At 49.1% G+C, this 20,229-nt stretch overlaps 6 protein-coding genes across 6 annotated transcripts; 3 read left to right on the top strand and 3 right to left on the bottom strand.

Moving 5' to 3' along the window:
• Positions 1–2,627: 2,627 nt before the first annotated feature.
• On the top strand, positions 2,628–3,668 carry ADO1 (adenosine kinase; the record flags this gene model as incomplete). Its single annotated transcript, XM_018857141.1, has 1 exon — positions 2,628–3,668. One exon carries the CDS (start codon positions 2,628–2,630, stop codon positions 3,666–3,668), a length of 1,041 nt encoding a protein of 346 aa, XP_018712984.1.
• A 1,254-nt stretch (positions 3,669–4,922) lies between these two features.
• On the bottom strand, positions 4,923–5,611 carry METBIDRAFT_31379 (uncharacterized protein). Its single transcript, XM_018855839.1, has one exon. It carries the CDS (start codon positions 5,502–5,504, stop codon positions 5,130–5,132), a length of 375 nt encoding a protein of 124 aa, XP_018712985.1. The 5' UTR covers positions 5,505–5,611; the 3' UTR covers positions 4,923–5,129.
• A 139-nt stretch (positions 5,612–5,750) lies between these two features.
• Positions 5,751–9,497, top strand: POL5 (DNA-directed DNA polymerase). The gene has a single exon (XM_018855840.1). The coding sequence runs from the start codon at positions 5,877–5,879 to the stop codon at positions 9,039–9,041; it is 3,165 nt and encodes a 1,054-aa protein (XP_018712986.1). The 5' UTR covers positions 5,751–5,876; the 3' UTR covers positions 9,042–9,497.
• Positions 9,498–12,802: 3,305 nt separating this feature from the next.
• METBIDRAFT_40477 (uncharacterized protein) lies at positions 12,803–12,985 on the top strand (the record flags this gene model as incomplete). Its single annotated transcript, XM_018857277.1, has 1 exon — positions 12,803–12,985. The coding sequence occupies one exon, from the start codon at positions 12,803–12,805 to the stop codon at positions 12,983–12,985; it is 183 nt and encodes a 60-aa protein (XP_018712987.1).
• Positions 12,986–13,804: 819 nt separating this feature from the next.
• On the bottom strand, positions 13,805–16,544 carry MDL2 (Mdl2p). The gene has a single exon (XM_018855841.1). The coding sequence runs from the start codon at positions 16,439–16,441 to the stop codon at positions 13,967–13,969; it is 2,475 nt and encodes an 824-aa protein (XP_018712988.1). The 5' UTR covers positions 16,442–16,544; the 3' UTR covers positions 13,805–13,966.
• Positions 16,545–17,610: 1,066 nt separating this feature from the next.
• METBIDRAFT_39009 (dipeptidyl-peptidase III) lies at positions 17,611–19,698 on the bottom strand (the record flags this gene model as incomplete). The annotated part of the gene is made up of 1 exon (XM_018857078.1): positions 17,611–19,698. One exon carries the CDS (start codon positions 19,696–19,698, stop codon positions 17,611–17,613), a length of 2,088 nt encoding a protein of 695 aa, XP_018712989.1.
• Positions 19,699–20,229: the final 531 nt, after the last annotated feature.

Genomic DNA, 20,229 nt, shown 5'->3' on the forward strand with positions numbered 1-20,229 from the left:
TAAGTTCAAGGACCTCACGAGCCGAAAAGTAAACTCCCTTATTATGTAGCATTTGTCGGGTCAGGCATCTATTGCAGGAGACTTAATTCAGAAACTGATACCGTAGTTGTCAATACCTAGTCTCATGCGTGCCTAGAATTTTGTCAAGGCCGTAATAAAATATGGAGGTTTGATTTTTCGACACTAGAATTATTTTTGGAAGGTTTTTAAATGTTCCATATATACTACGTTTTACCTCTTTCTGCGTCGATTAGACAAACAGGAAAAAAGCGACCTTATACGGGCAACATATAGCATGATGCATGAATTTATGATCAAAAATTTCAGAAGACTGAGCAAATAACATTCACCAAAAAGTCTCACACAGTTTGAGCTCTTAAAATTATTAAAATCAGCCCGGTGAATGTTTGAGTGCTTCTCAAAATCTATCGAGAGGCTTTCCTAGACAGTGAAAACCTTTTTGGAGAGCTTTGTACTTAGAAAAATGTTTTAAGCAATATTTTATGATTACTCCATCATTTCAGCAAGGATGTTATGCTCTCGTTTAGCTTCAGCATAAAGACATGAACTTATGAACGTCATCTGTGTATAAATGAGTTCAACATTGGAGACAGCACAGAGACGCTTTCATTTTTGAAACTTCGAGAATTTGAAGATTAAAAGCAAGATTCTGAGTTTCACAAAACCGTCAATTTCAATGAAGCTTTTTTGGCCCTTGAAAGAATGAAATCCAGAAAGCTTTTAGTTCCGGAAACGTCAAGGTGTTGAAGAAATACAGTAAGTGGTGAGCAAGATTCTCTTTATATCACTCAGAGTCATGTGTTGGCTCATTCATCGAGTAACATCAGTTTTCAAAACAGGAAACATCTTCCAGCAACTATTATCGAACAGTTTCATAAGAAAATTTTTGGTGAATTCATTGCCCTGGCCGCGAGAAGCAAAAGAAATTGTTCTTGCGTTGGAACGTATAAAATACTTGCCTGTAGCATCCAAATTCATTTCCCCACGTTGTAAGTCCAGGTGAAAAGACCTGCCTTGGAACAATATTACGTTGAGTTTTGTCCAGTACCTTTTTTGTCAGCAAATAGGTATTGATATAATTGTAATCTTCACAAGTCAAATTTTACCAGGGTTTTTAGAAAGCTTATTGTCACTATAGTCAAAAATGACGTCCAGAATCGAACAAAATTCTCACAGCGAGCGCTTCAAAGATGTGAGCGGAGAGTCACTTGTCACTCTGGGGTTATATTTGTCTTGAAAGGCATAATTGAAGGCAAAGTTCGCAAACTATTTTGAATACATTGACAATGTATATGGTTTGCTTGGTTTGCTAAAATTTTTTTTTTTTTTTTTTGGTTTTGTAGACCGTCAAATCAAACATCTGGTGATGCCATTGCCAAAGTTCTTTATTCATTCGCAGCGTTAAATCCAGTTATTTAGTCAGTATCTTTATGAGTATGTGGGTTGTAAAAACTCAATTCTCTAGACTTTAGCACAGAGAGAGTTGTTTTTGGCTCCACGAAATGACGGGTTTAACACTGTCTCCTGAATACAAGCGGTTGAAAAGCCTCTTAAAATATATAGCTTGTGGGATCATTCTCGGTATATCAGAAAAAAACGTTGGGGTGCATATCTGATATTCGGTCTTCAGAACCGTTGAATATCATCCTGCGGATCCATTCAATTCTATACCGCTGTTGATTCAAGTACACATTATTTTTCCCGCAACAAAATATTTTATTCTGATCCCCGTATAACAAATCAAAAACCTACTCACTCGTACTCGCAAATTTTGCTAACTCACAGTTGTGTAGCGTTGACTCAGAACTATGACTCGTGCTGATTCGTTTTTTGAATTTTACCGATACTTAAAATTCCATTGGTTTGTATTGTATTTTGAAGTACATTTGCATGTTTTCTTGTACATTTTCTGTCCATGGCTTTGAAAAAAAAAGATACTTCTTCCTGTTTGCTTTTGTGTATTAATTTGCTTGGGGAGCCTAGTTCAAGATTCTCCTAAACAAAATTTGATCGTCAAAAAATTGAAAAAGCATTCTTTTTCACAAATCTATTGGCTACTTGAAACGTTTTCAAGGAGGAGCATACTCCACTACAAACATAGATGATCTTGGGCACTTAGTGAAGGCTATCGGGCTCACACAAACAAATAAGCATACATTGCAAAAAATTGACATCTTCCCGAGATTCGGTGTTTTGAAGCAGCAAAGAGCATTTTCGCTGAAATCGCCAAGTGTTTTACGAAAACGACTGCCTCAAAACTCTCCTTTTTTCAATTTTTCGCTACTATCCACGGTGATTAATAAACTGATGATTTCGCTCTTAGGATAAGCAATTCTACAGAACCTTGTAGCGAACAAATCACCCAACAAGACTTTCAATTTCTCCATCACCAAGGTTCCTAGTCAAAAATGTTTTCTTAATAAATTTTATTCAAGTCACAATTGCATTGTCCCCATGCTTTCCCACAAACTACAGCTCACTATATTAGGGCCTGCCCATAGGCAGTGGCCCCGATCACATGCGGGCGCGACATCTCTCGCGGTTATTGGCGCCGCGTTTTTTCCTTCTCTAACCTTCGGTCCTATACTACTTTCTTTATACCCGCCATGTCCTACCCCTTAGTCTGCTTAGGAAACCCGCTCTTGGACTTGCAAGTCGATGTCGATGCCGCGTACTTGGCCAAGTACGATTTGAAGGCCGACGACGCCATCTTGATCGAGGAGAAACACAAGCCTATTTACGACGAGGTGTTGAAAATGGACGGCTTGAAATTGGTGGCTGGTGGAGCCGCCCAGAACACCGCGCGGGGTGCCCAGTACCTCTTGCCCGAGGGAAGCGTAGCCTACTTTGGCTCTGTGGGCAACGACGTGTATGCGGAGAAGTTGAACGAGGCCAATGCGCAGTACGGCTTGAAGACGCTCTACCAGGTCCAGGAAAACACCGCCACCGGCAAGTGTGCCGCGTTGATCACCGGCAAGCACCGGTCCTTGGTCACAGACTTGGCTGCGGCCAACGAGTTCACGCCCTCGCACTTGCAGAAGCCCGAAAACTGGGCGTTTGTGGAGAACGCCAAGTACTTCTACATTGGCGGCTTCCACTTGACCGTGTCGCCCGAGGCCATCCAGCTTTTGGGCAAGCACGCCGCGGACAACAACAAGACGTTTGCCTTGAACTTCTCCGCGCCCTTCATCGCGCAGTTCTTCAAGGATGCGTTGGACGCGTCTGTGCCATACTGTGACTACATCGTGGCCAACGAGTCCGAGGCCGCGGCCTACGCCGAGTCCCACGGTTTGGACACCACCGACGTCACGGAGATCGCCAAGCACGTGGCCAAGTTGCCCAAGGCCAACACCAACAAGCCCAGAACCGTTGTGTTCACCCAGGGCACCGAGCCCACTGTGACCGTGACTTACCACGCGGGCACGGACTCCTTCGACGTCAACTCCTACGCCGTCAGAGAGTTGCCACAGGAGAAGGTTGTGGACACCAACGGTGCCGGCGACGCTTTTGCCGCCGGGTTCATTGCGGCTTTGGTGGAGGGCAAGGCCTTGGCCGAGGCTGTCAGCGTGGGCCAATGGGCCGCGTCCATCTCCATCCAGGAGGTGGGCCCCACGTTCCCGTTCCCAAAACAGACCTACTCCGCCTAAGCCGACTGGGGCACGACCAGCGCTTTCCGCGCGGAGAAGGACACCACACATTAGAATTCATTTCAACACGTGATTTCTCTTGCCCGCCAGCAGCGGCCGGTGGCAAGCAACGATCCGCAGGCTCCGTGGAGCCTGTATTTTTTTCTTCCTCATTCTTAGCATCGGGTTTAGGAGACTGCACAGTCTGGTTTTAGAGTACCGTGTATACGCGCATAATTCAACATTGTAGCATAACATGATTTGAGGGCTTGGTATCCAGGGCTCATTGTAGTGAGAATTTGAGGAGAGGCGTTTGCACAGAGCCTAGTCTGATGAAAAGACGGAATTTGTCAGAGCCTTGGAATTTGAAATTGAACAAGGGGGTGCGAGGAATCAAAGATGCGCCGCATTCAAAATGAGTTGCCCTTTTTTTGGACACACTAGACTTGTGTACTCTACATGTCAAAGCCACTCCGATACTACTCGTGGCAATGATACAGTACATTGGCCCGTTTGAAGCACGGCATGAGTCACAGAGTTGTATTATAGCGTAGATCTATGTTTGTCTTGGCTGCGTTTGATAAATAGCACTATTGACTGAGTCTGTGCAGCCATTCGAGCTTCATTTTCAAAGTACTGGACTTGACTGGATAATCAATGAGCGGTTTATTGGAATCTTCTGCGTGCGACTGCTACCCAGAATTTACGAAAACCACATAAGGGATGACTTGAAAAAAGTCGGGCCTTCCTTAAACCATAGATTTGACGGTCATGTCCAGAAAGATGATTATCTCAGGAAAATCTTGCAGCGCCCGAAGCAATCCCACCAGGAACAACAATTTGTTAGCGCGCCTCATTAGAAGAGTGCACTTTTGATAGATCTTTCGTGGTTGATATTTAGTTGGGAGATCTTGGCACACGGTGAAATAATCCCAAAGGTAGTGAAGCACGGGCACCAATTGCACTGACCCCAAAGGGTTCATGAACCCTGTACTGTGAATAATGCAGCACTATGGACTGGTATGCACTATGGACTGGTTTAGCACTGCACTGGTTTAGCACTGGACTGGTATGCACTATAATTGAGCCGTGGAGCACTATGGACTGGTGTAGCACTATGAGCTGGTATATTACCATGAAGAAACCTGTACTGCACTATGGATGAAATGGTCTTGTACTGGGAATTACTATGGCACTACGGATATATTGATATTTCACTATTGTCGCGGGTCTATCAATAGTGTTTCAGCGTACATCAAAAAATCACATGTAATCGAGCGGACATTTCTTGATAAATATAAGGAAAAGTAAAAAGTAATATGTTAATGACTGTATATCTTGTATATTCCCTGGAGGGCACTAATGGTATGGCACTGTGGATGCACTGATCCTACCCTATTAGACCCTGGTATAGCACCACTGGTATGGCCAGAATCAGAAGATAAAAGCCCCGTGCAGGCGGGAATTCCATGCATACACCCTTCACCCCACAATGCCAATTCTACTGGCAACCGCCTTATCTTGAGCTCCCCCATTCCCCGGCTTTATTGAAAGCACCGTTTCTCCAGTGAGCCTACTGCCCGCGCCATGCGCACCCGCAGGCTCCAGCCTCCACCAGGCCAGCCAGCCATCTCTTGGTTGCCAAAGAAAACAAAAAAACCAGCCCGTTGTCTCGGCCACATAGCCCAGCGGCATCTCCATCTTCGCATCGTATGCCCGCATCTCAACGGCCACAAAATCGGTTTTTGCTCTGCACTGGACTCCCGGCCCAGAAGCCCATAGTAGGCCGCACCAGCCCAAGTTAGAGGGTTTGAGCGAGTTCTTTATAAGGAACAAGTTTATAAGTATCATCAACATCTAAGAAGTCATCTTCAAGCTCAGTATAAGTACGAACCCTTTCTTCTCTTATGGCCTCTCTCTACTTTTCTTCTTTGTCTGACAAACGTTTTTATTCTAGTTTTGGTGTTGGTTCCTCTAGCTTGTATTTCTGAGGCCGCGCCAGCCCATACTGGGCCGCGCCATTGTGGGCGTCTTCGCAGCCGGGCCGCAGGTCATCGCGCCTCGAAAAAGACCGGACGTTCGGCCTGTGCACAGGCCTAGCAGTGGAAAAGCACCCCCCGGACCCCACGCCGTCCCGCCACCAGCGCTCTTCCCGCCTCGAGACCCCCTGCATCGTGTTCCCAGCCCCAAGTTTCCCCTGAACCCCCGCCCGTCCCCTCCAAAGCCATCATGTCCGTGCTGAGAGACCACTACTATGCGCTCGCGTCCGAGGTCCAGCAGGAGCGCATTGATGCCGCCACCAGATTGTTGTCTGAGCTTGCCAAAGCAGACAAAACCGACGAATGGGACTACGCCTTGGGCAGGCTCATCAAGGGCTTGGCCACGTCGCGGCAGCTGGCGCGCTTCGGCTTTTCCATGGCGTTGACGGAGCTCGTGCGAGAACTCGTGTGCAAGCCCGACTACGACTTGTCCGTCGCCGGCTTCTTGGACCGCGTGGCGGCCGCCACCGCCGTGGCCGCGTCCATGAAGGGCAAGGACGTACGACAGACGCTTTTCGGGCGCCTTTTCGGGTTCCAGGCCTTGGTCAACTCGCAGCTTCTATTGGAGCCGCAGCACTCGTCGCCCGACACGTTGGCCAAGTTCGTGCACATGCTCGTGGAGCTCGCGGGTACCAAGTCGTGGTTGCGCGAGACGGCCATGTTCACGTTGTGCCAGTTTGTCGCCGCGTACTTGCAGTCGCCGCTCGCCTGCGACGACTCCACCGTGGCCTTCTTGCAGGCCGTCAGTGACCAGGGCTTGACGTTCACCACCGAGGGCTTGGCCGTGTTGATGACCATCCCCCCGCAGTCCCGTGCGCGGCTCGTGGCGCGCGTGGATGCCCTCAAGCTGTGGAAGCACGCGGAGCCCATGGCCCGCGGCAACTTGCCCACCTTGGCCCAGGTGCTCAAGGACGTGGATGTGGTGGACGAGCCCGAAGACACGGAGCCCGCCGCGGAGCCCGCCGCCCGGCCCGCGCCCAAGGCCGCCAAGCAAAAGGGCACGTGGTCGCCCCGCCTCCCGTTTGTGTGGGATCTCTTGGTCCAGCACTTCGTGGGCGACGACGGCGCCGCGGCCGACGACGCCGCGGTGGACGGCGCCTCGAAAAAACGCAAGAAGAGCGCCGGCCCGGCCCCGAAGAAAAAGGCCCGCACGGCCGCGCCCGTGGAGTACATCCCGTTCCGGGAGTTCTGGAAGGTCGCGGTGGACGACTCGATGTTTGCGGAGAAGGCCTCTGCGGAGCGCAAGTTCTGGGGCTTCGAGCTCTTCAACAAGTTCGTGGCCAGCCTCCCGGGCCCCATGGTGCCGCACTTGTTCACGCCCAACTTGATGCGCTGCCTCATCAACCAGGCCGCGCAGCCCAACAGGCTCCTCAACAAGATCTCCACCAAGACCATCAACAAGACCATCGAGACTGCGCACGCGGACTTGCTGAAGGTGGTGCCGTGCCTCGCCGCGGTGTTGGACGAGTCGCGGGGCGGCGGCTGGAAGTTCGACCAGCTCACCAAGCTGAAGTTGACCGACGCTCTTGTGGGGGTGTTGGGCTACCTCGAGGCGCCGGCAGACATCCCGCACGCCACGGTGGAGGGCCTTGTGGCGGACATTGCGCGTGTGCTCATCGCCAAGTTCAACGTGGCGTTGCAGGCCCAGAGGGACACGGACAAGACCGCGCCCGACGCCCCGGCCATCAAGATGTCCAACGACAACATTCTCAAGTGGGTGTTGGACAAGCTCTTGGTGTTGTTCCGCAGCACGAAGCGGTACGGCGCCGACTTGGCCGCGCCCATGGAGAGCGTGTTCAAGTTCTTGCTCCAGCACGCGTTCTTCACGCACACGAGCGCGGCCAACGTGTCGCCCAACGTGTTGAAGTTGGTCCAGGACCGCCTCAACTCGTTCTTGGCCGAGTCCATCGCGCAGAAGAGAAAGGGCCACTCCTGGTCCTTGTACTGCGTCAAGCAGATCGACAAGCTCGAGAAGCGCGACGAACTCGAGTTGGTGTTGCAGCTCTCCGACGAGCTCTCGGCCATCAAAACCGAGTGCTTCAGCATGTTGGACACCATCAAGCACGCCATGAAAAAGAGCCAGGCCGCGAAGAACGACCAGTACTGCTTCGAGCTTCTTTTCTCCATGAACTTGCTCCAGCTCTACATGGGTGAAACCGAAACCGTGGGGGTGCTTGAGGACTTGAAGGCCACCTACGTCGACATCTTCGGCAACACCGACGACGACGTCGACACGTCCGTGGTCTTGACCGAGATCATTCTCTCGTTCGTGTCGCGGAAATCCGCCTTGCTCAAGAAGTTGTCCGGCATTGTATGGGAATCATACATGTGTGCCGAGAACGCCGAGGGCCAGCTCAACATCAACGCCAACTGCTTCAAGTTATTGTTCGACGTCTTGCACTCGCGGGAAAATGAGGAGGGCCAGAAGAAGTTGTTCGAAGGCGAGGACGAGTATCAGGGTGAGGACGCCGAGGAGGGAGAAGCCGGAACAAGCGACGACGCCAATTCCGAATCCGAGGATAGCACTGATAGTGACACCGACAGTGCCAGCGACACTGGCGACAGCGAGCTGCCGGCTGAGGGTGCCAAGCTGATCGAGATGGTGGAGCAGGAAACCACCAAGAAGTTGGCCAATGCCTTGGGAATAAAAGGCGACTACGATGGCGAAGTCAAGTTCAGTGACATTGATTCGGACGACGATGACCAGTACGAGTCCGAGTCCATGGATGACGAACAGATGATGGCCATCGACGGCGAGCTTGCCAAGATTTTTAAAGAAAGGCGCTCGGCACTCACCCAAAACAGCACCAGCAAGAAAAACTCCGAGAAAGAGATGGCCAAGGAACAGATGCTTTTGTTCAAAAACAGGGTGTTGGACTTGTTGGACTCCTTCAGCAAGGTGCAGCAGAACTCCGTGTACAACATCACCTTTATCCGGCCTATTGTCACGGTTATGAATATGACCAAGGACAAGAACTTAGGCGTCAAGGCACACAAGCTCTTGAAGACCCGTATCAGCAAACTGAAGTGCACCGAGGAAGAAGTGAAGAAGATCTATAAGACCGACGAAGAAATTGCCAAGTTCAAGAAAACACTTTTGGACTTGATCAGTTGGCTCCAATTGCAGGCCGGGTCATACTCGTCAAGTCAGGCCCATAGTGCAGCTTGTGCCCAGTCTTGTATCATTGCGTCGAAATGCTTGCTTGCGGTGGATGTTGACTCGTTGCCAGAGATCATTCAAATATACTGCTCCACGCTCACCAAGTGGGCCACCGAACCGAAAAACAGGATCCAAGCCAGCTTGTTTTTTGACTTTATTAACTGGCTCAGTACCAAGAGATCGAGCCACAATTAGCGTGCGTTTTTGTGCATGAGGACGCTCAAAAGTATACTTGTGTTTCTCTAGTTGTGGCTATCAAGCACCGCTACTCCGTCATATGTGAAATGTCCATAGTTTTTCGAAAGCACTCCAGATCATGATGAAGTTTTGCCCAGTATAATTGAAATATCGTCAAATTGCGGTCTTGTAGCAGAGGAAGAAATGAAGTAGGGATCAGAGAGAATTTGCATTTGATGCCTCGAGCTTTAGTAATGGGCAAAACATCCAAGTCAATATGGCTTGTAACAAGCAACTAACTTAAAAAAGAAAAAAAAAAGGTGTCTAATGCCACTGCACTAGCACCATACAAATTCTGACCAGATGATACGGAGAGGATGTTTCTAGAATATCCTGAAATAGCCACGAAATTGAATTGGTCGCCAGGTAACCAGAGAAAAAGTATATTTATTTATTTACAGTTGTTTCCCCTCTTCCACAGGTGGTTCCTTCATTTGCTTCTCTTTTTCCACAGGTGATTCTTTCATTTGCTTCTCTTTTTCCACAGGTGATTCCTTCATTTGTTTCCCTTCTTCCACGTGTGGTCCCTTTGCCTGTTCCCCCTCTTCCACAGGTGACTCCTTTACTTGTTCACCCTCTTCCACAGGTGATTCCTTTATTTGTTCCCCCTCTTCGAAAGGGGATTCTTTCTTTATTTCCTCAACGCTTCCTTCCCCGTATGTGAATTGAGTACTCTTGTTTAACGATCCCGATCTTTCCAAATGCAGAATAAATCTATTCCACATTTGGCCTCCGTTCCTCAAACACTCCAGATCTCCCACGAGAATCAAGCCGTACTTTGCCCTAGTCAAACCAACATTCAACCGTCTTTTGTCGTTCAAAAACCCAATCTGGTTCATTTCGTTTGATCTCACGCACGACATTACAATGTAGTCCTTTTCTCTTCCTTGGAAAGCATCAACTGACGCCAACATCACACCAGAAATATACTGAATCGTGGACTTTTCAGAGCCTTCTGAAAACTCCTCGCTATCGAATTCAACACGCGCCAGCTTTTTCTGGGGGTTGATAATCGGGTTTCGTGTCAATAAAGAGCATATCTCGTCCCGCTGGCCTCTGTAGGGCGTGACTATCCCGATGGAAGATCGTTTGATTTTTTTCGTTCCAATAAGATGGGCGACAACGGTTTCCACACGGCGTGCTTCCCCCATGTTACAGAAAGTTCGGACGGTATCAAGACCTTTCTCCTTAAATACCTGACCATCAGGCATTTTGCGGCACGTGTCCCAGAAAACAACAGGGTTTTCCGGAATACCTTTCAAAGTTCGTTCCGCTGGTGTCACTCCATCCAAAAGACGACCGTTATATATAAACTCGCGGGGAAATTTGCTTATAGCTGGATGCATTCGGTATTGAGTATCGAGCATCTTATGAGATCTGAAAGAGCCGTTTTTGATGATTCGCTCAAAAAAGGAGACCGACAAACCTCTGACATTTGTCAAGCAACTGAGTTGTCTTTGATCTCCAACCAAAACAAGTTTCTGCACGCCAGGTAGCGTGAGTGGAATAAGCGTGGCGGGCTCAGACGACTGGGTAGCCTCATCCATGATAACAACAGGATATTTCATATTTACTACTCCGTGTAGATTTGCAGCGCCTGTGGTAGTTGTCAAAATAACTTTGATGGATTCAATGTGCTTCGACAAAAACTTTTTTTTGGCCCTATTCATTTCAGTCAAATCCTGCGCAGACAAACTGAATGGGTCATATCTTCTTTTGAGAAGCTTCTTCTGGAGCGCAGGCGGGCTAGCATTGTAAAATCTATTATGGAAGCAAATGGACGCCAACTGATGGCCTTCATCATACTCATTTTCTTTGGATACAGCAACCATTCTTAAGATTTTATCTGAATGGGTCAGAAGCAACTTTTCCGCGATGTTGTCAATCGCGACGTTGGACGCAGCGACCACAACGATCGGAAACTTTTTTTTTGCGAGAAGTTGCAAAATCATTTCGTGGATTGTGGTAGTTTTTCCGGTCCCGGGTGGGCCCTGGACAACTGTGATTGCTCTTTTCAACACAGAGCGTACCGCGATCATCTGAGACTTATTGAAATTGTTGCCCGAGATGGCAGCAACAGGCGAAAGTTTCGAATGCTCAATTTCAGCGGAACCCATGATCAACTTTACGAAAGGGGATTTCGGCACCCTTGAGATGGCCCTGAACATCCGATTGACGGAGGTCGAAACAAACATGATATTTGCTTCTTGATTTTGGAAGTCTTTCGGAAGAAAGGTCCTGCTCCACCAGTAGAAATTGATGCAAACTTTTCTGTACCCTTCGCGTTGAGTATTTTCGCCACGAACAGCACGTTCCAGTTTTGGAAACTTAGACACATGTCCGAAAAACAATTCAGTGTTATTAAGAACCAAAATTACCGTCTGCCCATCGATGTTGACACCAGTAGATCCTGGTTTTGCGTCACCTTCATCTGTCCCTTCCTTGATCCTTGCGAATCTCTTGCGTAACTCGGGGGTCAACTTGATGTCAAGCACATAGCCATGGTTTTGAACATCAGGGTTTTTAAACTTCTCCAAAGTGAACGTACTTGAATGAAAAAACAAGCTCGCACCTTTTTCGAGATTCTGTTCTTCCTCAAGAAATAAAAGAGTGCTCATTCGCTGGCTGTATGATTTTAACTTTCCGTATTGCAACGCGATTTCATTCGGTGCGAACTTACTTCTATTTTCCAAAGCTAGCAATGTGTTTGGTTGCATGTCTTCCTCATCGACTTCTTGCTCAAGCTCAAGTTGAGCCGTATTCGAAACAGACAATGTCAAATTTTCCAGAACAGAAGTGCTCAAAGACTCCTGGTCTTGAAAGGCTTGGGGGGATATAGGAGCGGTGTGACCACATACCTGTTCATGTCCAATACTTGGATCCAGAGCAGCGCCGTCTGTTGACAGCTCTGAAAGTGTAGTTTCGTCTGTTTTCATTTCCATTGATGCATCACAGAAAGTTGACCCCAATGTTAGTGTCGTTTCCTCGGTCAGAGTCCTATCCGCAACAACAACATTCATTTGCTCAAGCTCTTCAGCTGCTTGGGTCTTTTTGACATTTGTCAGAAATCCAGTTACTACCAAAGGAGATTCTGTGTGTGCTGATGCTTGTATTTCAGCCTCGGTTGACAGGTTCCTATGCAACACGAGAAATGATGAAAAGTGTTGACTTTTCAATTGTGACCTTGAGAGAGGATGTAAAAACTTTGGTTGTCTCGCCTGCGATGAGAGAGATGACATCACATATAGCATTCTGGCCTGTGTTCCCAATGATAGCAGGGATGAAAAAACTTGACTGTCATTGTAATATCTGTTTATGAGCGGCCTCAATAAGCGCCGGTATCGCCATATCTTGTTCATTAACAAGATAGTTTTCAAGGAGAAAAAGTCGTTGTCAGCGCCTGTTGCAGTATTCTAAAATTTAATGAGCTATTATGACCTACCGTATCCCCATTTAGCGCTTACTTGTAGTGCACGCTGGTTGACTCTGTGCAAAGAAGGAATGAAACGCCTCATCACCTGCGGCACGTGACCGCATCACCTAGAATATGCGCAACGAATTGAGAGTTCGTTTGACATCATACTGAGATATACGCCTGTGTCTCACTGCACAGTACATATCGTCACCAATAACAGCGCGGCACCTCCTCCGCCGAGCACGCTCATTAACTTTGTCTCTCGGGTGATAATCCTTCAGGCTACAATATCATCAATCACAAAATGTCCGCCTACAAGCAAGCTGGTATTTCTTTGAACAGAGCTTTGGCTGTTGCCGCTCAAACCGTCAGAAACTCTTTGAAGGCCGAGTTCAAGGTCGCTGCTGAGAGAAGAGGTTTCACAGAGGTCAAGGTCGCCAGATTTGAGAACGGCGAGGCCGGCGAGGCCAAGACTTTGGGAAACTAAGCGCTAGACTCATCAAATGTGAAGATCCCACGAATTTGTGAATGATCTGCACATTCTGCGGCGTGCTTTCTTTGGGATACTCGCTGTATCGCCCATTGTAAAAGGCATATACGACAAATATCATAAAAAAAGACTATTGCATGTGGCTAGATGTGTAGTATCGTAGGAGAATTGAAGAATTAGATCACTGAAAATGAGAAAGAATCTTGAAAGTACTGCTATTTCGAGCTAGTTAATGGGATCAGAGCGCACTGCTTTCACATTGGTGTTAGAACGGAGAATGAGGGAAATGTGGCATTTGGGAAAAGTCTTCTGCAAACCCACAACGTAAAAGAACAATGTTGAACAGAGATAATTTGCACCTGGAGCCAATTTGCATACTGCTTTGTCATTTTTCCAAATGTCAGCAGATATTTGTGAACCAGTCAAGTAATGACTCGCGTCTTCAAACTGTAATACTTTAGGTCTGTTACTTGGGAAAGTCTCGCATTCAAAGGCTACTAGGTATAGCAGTCAGGCCCTTGTTCTATTCATCGAAGGCATAACTTTTGACATCAAAGGTTGAGCACAAAGGTTGAGTGGCTTTGGTCTGGCCTGTAGTCCCAAACTGGAAGTTTATTACAAGGCTTCCTGACTTTCGCAAGGTTTCTGTTTTTCGACTGTTTTGAGTCTTTCAAGGACAATGGAGTTTGAAGAATTTTCACTTGCCAATTTTTATCCCATCTTCTTGCGTAGTCTTAATGAATAAGTTTCAAAAACTAGAAGTTGAAACTTGAATATTTGAATGTCTCTTTTGCTTCAGCAATTTAAGTATGTGGCTTCAGGAAAGAGGCGAACTTCCCCTATCGAGCTTTCGGCGAAAAATCAGACACGAGAATATGATTCCACAATCAGTAGTATTATTTGCTCGATGATATAATTCTCAATGATATACCTCTCAAAATACTCTCCTAATAAATACTATATACATGGAAGATGGCATTAGATCTTGGTGCTAGGAGGAGTTGTCTCATGGGGACGTTGGTCCTCAAGTTCCTTCGCAAACTGCTTGAGCAACTCCGCCCGTGCCTCATACGGTAATTCATCCATGATTGTTCTAATCGTCTCCATGTCTTTACGCAGGCCGCTGCTATCATTACTGCGTTCCTCTTGAAGCTTCTCTATCTCCTCCGCCTCATGATCGAGCTGGTCACGCATGTTCACTTCCTCCTCGTTGATATGCTCCTCTTGCTCAGCGAATGTTTTTTCATCCAAAAGCTTGGAGAGCTCCGAGTCTGGATTATTTATAAGTGTGATGAAACGGCCTTGTTCAATAACCTTACCGTTTTTTCCGAGGACAACCACGTTCTCTGATTTCGAAATCGTGGATAATCTGTGAGCAATAGATATAATAGTCATTTTACCTTGCTGCGTGAGCTCTTTCAAAGTCTCGTTGATCAAAGTCTCCAGCTTAGAATCAAGTGCCGAAGTAGCTTCGTCCAATATTAAAATTGATGGTTTCTTTATCAATGCTCTTGCAATTGCAATTCTTTGTTTCTGACCTCCAGATAGAGAAGCACCTCTCCCCCCAATCACTGTATCGTAACCATCAGGGAATGACTCTATGAAATCGTGACAATTGGCTTGAACCGAAACATCTCTAATATCTTTCATTGTGAGTCTGCTGACTTGTTTTGGTGTGAGACCATACACGATGTTTTCTAAAATTGTTCCTGATAGTAAAACAGGCTCTTGCTGAACGATACCAATAATATTCCGTCTGAGTTCCCTGACCTGGAAATCACTGATGTTTTTTCCACCAATTTCGATTGAGCCACTATTGATATTGTAGGATCTTAAGAGAAGGGAAGCAACTGTAGATTTTCCCGCACCCGATGGCGCCACGAAACAAGTACTTGAACTAGAAGGAATCAGGAAAGTGCATCCGTCAAAAATTTTATCGTTAGGTCGTGTGGGGTAGCTGAACACGACGTCATTGAACCGAATATCATTAGATAGTCCCAATGGAATCTTTTCACCCTTCACTGGAGACACCCGATCCTTGAAATCAATCAATTCGAAAAGTTTGACACCAGCACCAGCACCCTTCATGACTTCCATATACGTATTAGTGAGACTGTAGAGTGCCAGGTTGAAAAACTCGGAGTACATTGTGAACGACACAACATCACCAGTGGACATTTGTCCGTTTAGGATCAAATAAACACCGAGGGCCAAGCATGAAAGGTAGCCCGTGTGGTACAAGGAGTAGATAGAGACAGAATAGTTTGATTGCGCAAACGCTTCTTTTTTCGCCACGCCAATCACATTCCGAAGCTGGTTTGAGTACTTGGAGAGCTCCTTATCCTCCCCCGTAAATGCCTGTACTAATTTCACAGAGTTCAAGGTTTCCTCACTGCTTTTGGTCAACCCTGCGGTGGCGTCCTGGAGACGTGTCAGCAAGGACCGGATTTTTTCTCCGTACCATACTGAGCCAAACGTGATGGGAGGTGAAATCAACATCATCACACCAAACAAGATCGGGTTGATTGCGAACATCATGTAAGCACTGATGACGCCGAAAAGCACGTTTTTCAAACCGTCAGGTAAGTTGCTGGTGATCGAGCGCGAAACCACGTATGCGTCGCTCGAAAGTCTTGAAATCAAATCACCTGCCTTGTGCTTCTCGTTGTCGTAGAAGGCCGAGTCGTGTCTCACTAAATGCTTCATGACTCGAAGTCGGAGCCGGGCCACGAGTCGCTCACCCAACATCTTCAAGAGCCAAATACGTGCCCAAAAGCAAGCTGCAGAAACCATCATGAAGGGAACCATGACTCCAAACACCGTCAGGAACTTGTAGCCCCAGATAAAAAGATCGCCCTCGGCATCTTTGGCACGGTCATTGAATGCATCAATGGAAGCACCCACAAGTCTTACGGCAGTCGTCGGATAGAGAACTGCAAAAAGGATGAACGCCAATGCATACAAAAAGAGCTTTATGTCAGGTCGGCCAAGTTTGAGAATCCGCATGATGGTCTTCATGTTTTCACGAAAGTTTATCTTTGTGGTTTCCTGTTTGATGCGCTCTTCCTTCTTGTTCTGCTTGCTTTGGAGTCGAGCTGTTTCGAGCCGTTTGAGCACGGACTCCGACAGCTCCAACTGTTTCCTCAAATCCGAAGCATCGGTGTCGGCGGCTAACTCAGGGGCTTTCTGCGTCTGGTTTGTGTCTATCCCCCCACGTATGTCGGAACTATAAGACCGGCGAGGAAGCAATCCATGTATGGGCATAGAATCCTTTATTTTCAGAAGACTCTCTGTGTTTTGTGGACGTTTGTTAAGCGTTGAAGGCCATGATCCAGCCGGCGAACTTAAATGTCTTGTGATCGCCACAGACGCTTGTTTTTCAAGCCGGAAAAACGACACGGGTGCATTCAACCGGCTCCTTAGTAGTGGCCGGAGCAACCCGGGTGTGAACATGAGGCTGTCGAGGGTATTGGTGCAAGAATAGCGGATGATATTTTTTGTAGTCGACCGCCTGAGGTCCCGTTCAGTAGTCTGTGCAAGATTGCTAGGTATGGGAGTGCACATATGACTCATATGGAAAAGATAACGGGTAGCTTGGTGATGGCTGCTCATAGGATTTGAAATGAAATTCTTGACGAGTCTCGCATGTCAGTATTGCCTGACATTGCCAGGCTGTTTAAGCCCAGCAGATCTTGTATGTTCGAGTTATTCATGTGCGTTGTTAAGGGCTTGTTTCTTGTACTTAGCCGACACGCGCATAGCTTGCGAAACCGAGCACGGCTATTCAAGGCTGGAGAATAATTCTAAGGTATAAAATTCTCCAGGAAGATAGTTCGTTTTGATTGTATTATATGTCAGTCTTGGCAATAACTTTCATCTTGGCATAAAAGATCTACGAGAGGAGACGCATTCATAGGCGTCTGCCTCCACTTCAATCTTCAACAGAAATCTACTTGCCACTCGATTGCGAATCTCGTCCTGTATGCGAGGAGAGAATGGGATATAACGTAGCTCTTTCAATTTGACGATCTACGACCCAGCGCTTAGAAACCAAGAGGGTCATATAAATGGAGGACATTTACCTGCTTTTATTCAACATATGACCTGTTGCTCTTGGATACTTAACAGGGACATGTGGCTAATTTTTTTGGTCGTGTTTTTAATATTTCAGGAAAGGGATCTAAAAGGCTCAATTACCAATAAAGTTTATCATGTATATTCAATCTTTTTTCACCATGAGGCTCGACAACGTGAATATGCTATGCTGAAATGAAAAGTTGGCCTTGTCCCGGAAAAGCCTGGTTTTCAAACCGTGGTTGGCATTCGGGGAAAAGATCGGGGGAGGCTATTTTATACCCAAGCCATCGAAAGGCACGGTGAACTCACAAGCATTTTGGGCACTACATAATTTCGATTTCGTGTTTCATTTGGAAATCCAAAAGAATACGGATTTTTCATGTGCCGCCTCGTCGGCATGGAGTTTGATGCAGAAAGGTGTGGTTTGACTTTTTAGTTTGTTCATAGCTGAGATCCCCGCACCGGTTGAAGGAGCACCGAGGAATCCTCAATTGTTCATCGGCACTTTTGCGAGAATGCTACTGCCTTCTATCAAGAGAATGAGCTCAAACTGCTCTGTCCACGAAGCTCTGGATCATGCCCACCTCCGACTCCTCGTACTCGCGAACCTCGACAGTGCCGTCGGCATTCAAGAAGGTGTTTGCCTGGATAAGCTGCTTTCTGGGCAATTTCTTTCTGAGCACCACGTCTCTGTACTGGGCGAATTCTTCCGTGACGTCCGTCATATCGCCGTAGAATGCAAGACCCTCCTCGACATTGGCAGTGGTCTTGTACACGTGAAGCTTGTGCAAGAAGTCACGCAAAGCCTCTACAGCATCGGTGTCCAACTTGGACTCGTCAGTCACCAACTCCAAGTCGTCAAAGTTGTCCTTGGAGTGCTTGAACGAGACCACGCCGGCTCTGTAGAGCGCCTTGAAGATACCGAATCTGGCTTGCATGTGTGCCTGGCCCCATTTCTTGGACTCGGGGTCCCAGAACTCCAAGCCCACCACGCCGGCTCTGGCCATGAGAATAGTGGCAATCAACTTCACATCTTGCTTGCTCTCCGCGTCGGAAATACCGAAGATGGGGAGCACGTCGTCGGGCTTGGCCAAGATGAGGAACAAGGCCACCAACTCCGCTCTGCACTCCTCGAAGGACCCGGCGGACGCGCTAAATAAGGAGCCCCAGGTTTCGTTGGGCTTGTAGAAAGTGGTGATTTCAGGGTGTGCGGCCTTGTCGAAGTTGAAGACACCGGCGGTGGTTTCTTGCAATAACTTGCCCGTGCCGTGGCCGAGCAACTCGTGCAAGCCGACCTGGACCTCGAACGCGTCGTCGCGCCACTTGCGGAACTTCGCCTGCAAGGACTCGTGGATGAAGCTGATGACCTCCTCCTTCTTGGGTTTCTTGGGGTTGGCGCTGAGCACGTTGCCGAGCGACACGTTCTTGAAGCCCACATTCAAGCGCACGTCGTCGTAGTTGGGGATGTTGATGCCGGCCGGGCAGCCCGAGCCGGCGAAGGTCAAGACCTCGAGAGACGTGAAGTCAGGCGGCGTGAAGGTGTCCTTTTCGTAGAGCGTGGACCAGGGCAAGTGGGGAATGAGGTCGGACGCGCTGTTGACCAAGGTGGCGAACTTGGCGGTGCGGTCCTGGTTGACCATTGCCACCAAGCCCTCCCACTCGCCACGCACGCCCGAGGGGTCTCTGTAGGTCTCGATGAAGCCGATGTTGGACTCGACGAGCGGGCCGAGGTCCTTGACCCAGTGGATCTGCGACTGCTTGTGCGCGTTCATGGAGCCAGTCTCAAAGGACTCGGCGTACGCGTCGAGCATGTTGCGCTGGGTGTCGTTGGCCGCCACGGCGTGGGCCAGGCGCATGTGGCGCGTTATGTGCGCGAACTCGGCCGCGTGGTCACCGAACTGGATATCCACAGACGCACCCGAGGCGAGCGTGATGGGGTCGCGGGGGTAGTAGTCGGTGGTGTTGTCAGCCACGGCGCTGGCCACAAGCACCACGAAGTGCGACGCGGACTTCTTGGAGACACGCGTGTTTTCCGGCATGATGCCGCGGGCGGCCAACGCGCCGTTGATGGCCTCCACCTCCTCGCGGGTGATGGTGGCGCTGCAGTCCGGGTAGTAGCTGGACGTCTGGCCCTTTTCCGGCCAGCCCAAGAGCGCGCAGTCCGTGGAGTACACGGCGTCCACCACCAGCGCAAACACGTCGGCGAGCGGCGCGCCGCCTGCGGCCGCCACGATGGCGGCAAACTGGTCGCGTGCCACTTGCGGCACGAACTTCTGGTCGCCGAACGACTTGAAGTTGCCCAAGTTGGACAAGAACTGCGACGCGTACTCCAAGTAGAGGGCCACGGCGCGCTCGTCGAACACGTGCGCGGGCCTGGCCCGGGCGGCCAATCTGAGCTGGTACTCCTCGGCAGATGGCGGCGAGTCCAAGGCCTGGTGCACGGCCAAGATCAAGTCGTATATGGCCTCGCTTTCGGGCGACACGGAGCGGAGCACTGCGCGCGTGCCCCAGTGGGAGGCGCGGGACAAATGGTGCGCGTAGAGCTGGGCGTTGCGCGAGGGCAACTGCTCAAAGTGCTTTTTTGCCAGGAGCATGATGATGGGCGCCTCGGAGTCTGCTGCGTACGAAGCCATTGTGTGATTGGGGTGGCTGGAGTGATTGGGGTGACTGGAGTGATGGGGGGTGGTTGGGGTGATTGGAGATGATTTGGGAGACGTCTGGGGGGTCCTTTAGCAGTCCTTTGGCGGTTCAATAGCGGCCCTTTTGCGGTTCTTTAGCAGTCCTTTGGGTACTGAAGCGTTGGTCTTAGAATCACTGACGGCCGTGTCTTCAGTAATGCGTGTAAGATGGGACGAGAGGAGAAGACAGAACCGAGCGGGCGGGAAAAGACACAGTTTATATCTGGCGGGAGGTGTGCGCGCGGAGCGCAGGGCCCAGGGCCGCGTGGACTGGCGGGGGAGCCCGCTGCGTGCGTGGCGGGGCCTCGCCAGTGCTGGTTGGTCCAGCTGGCTGGGCCAGGCGAGGGTGCGAGGCGCCGCGCCCGCGCGGCTGGCGCCGCGCTGCCGGCGGGCGGGCGCGGCACGGGGCCAGTTCCGGCATTCCGGGGCCAGCCGGGCCCTCGGAGGTTTCTTTGTTCCTGGCGGGTAGGTTTGTGTTTGTGTTTG

The sequence above is a fragment of the Metschnikowia bicuspidata genome (assembly GCF_001664035.1).
Source record: "Metschnikowia bicuspidata var. bicuspidata NRRL YB-4993 chromosome Unknown METBIscaffold_2, whole genome shotgun sequence".
NCBI lineage: Eukaryota > Fungi > Ascomycota > Pichiomycetes > Serinales > Metschnikowiaceae > Metschnikowia > Metschnikowia bicuspidata.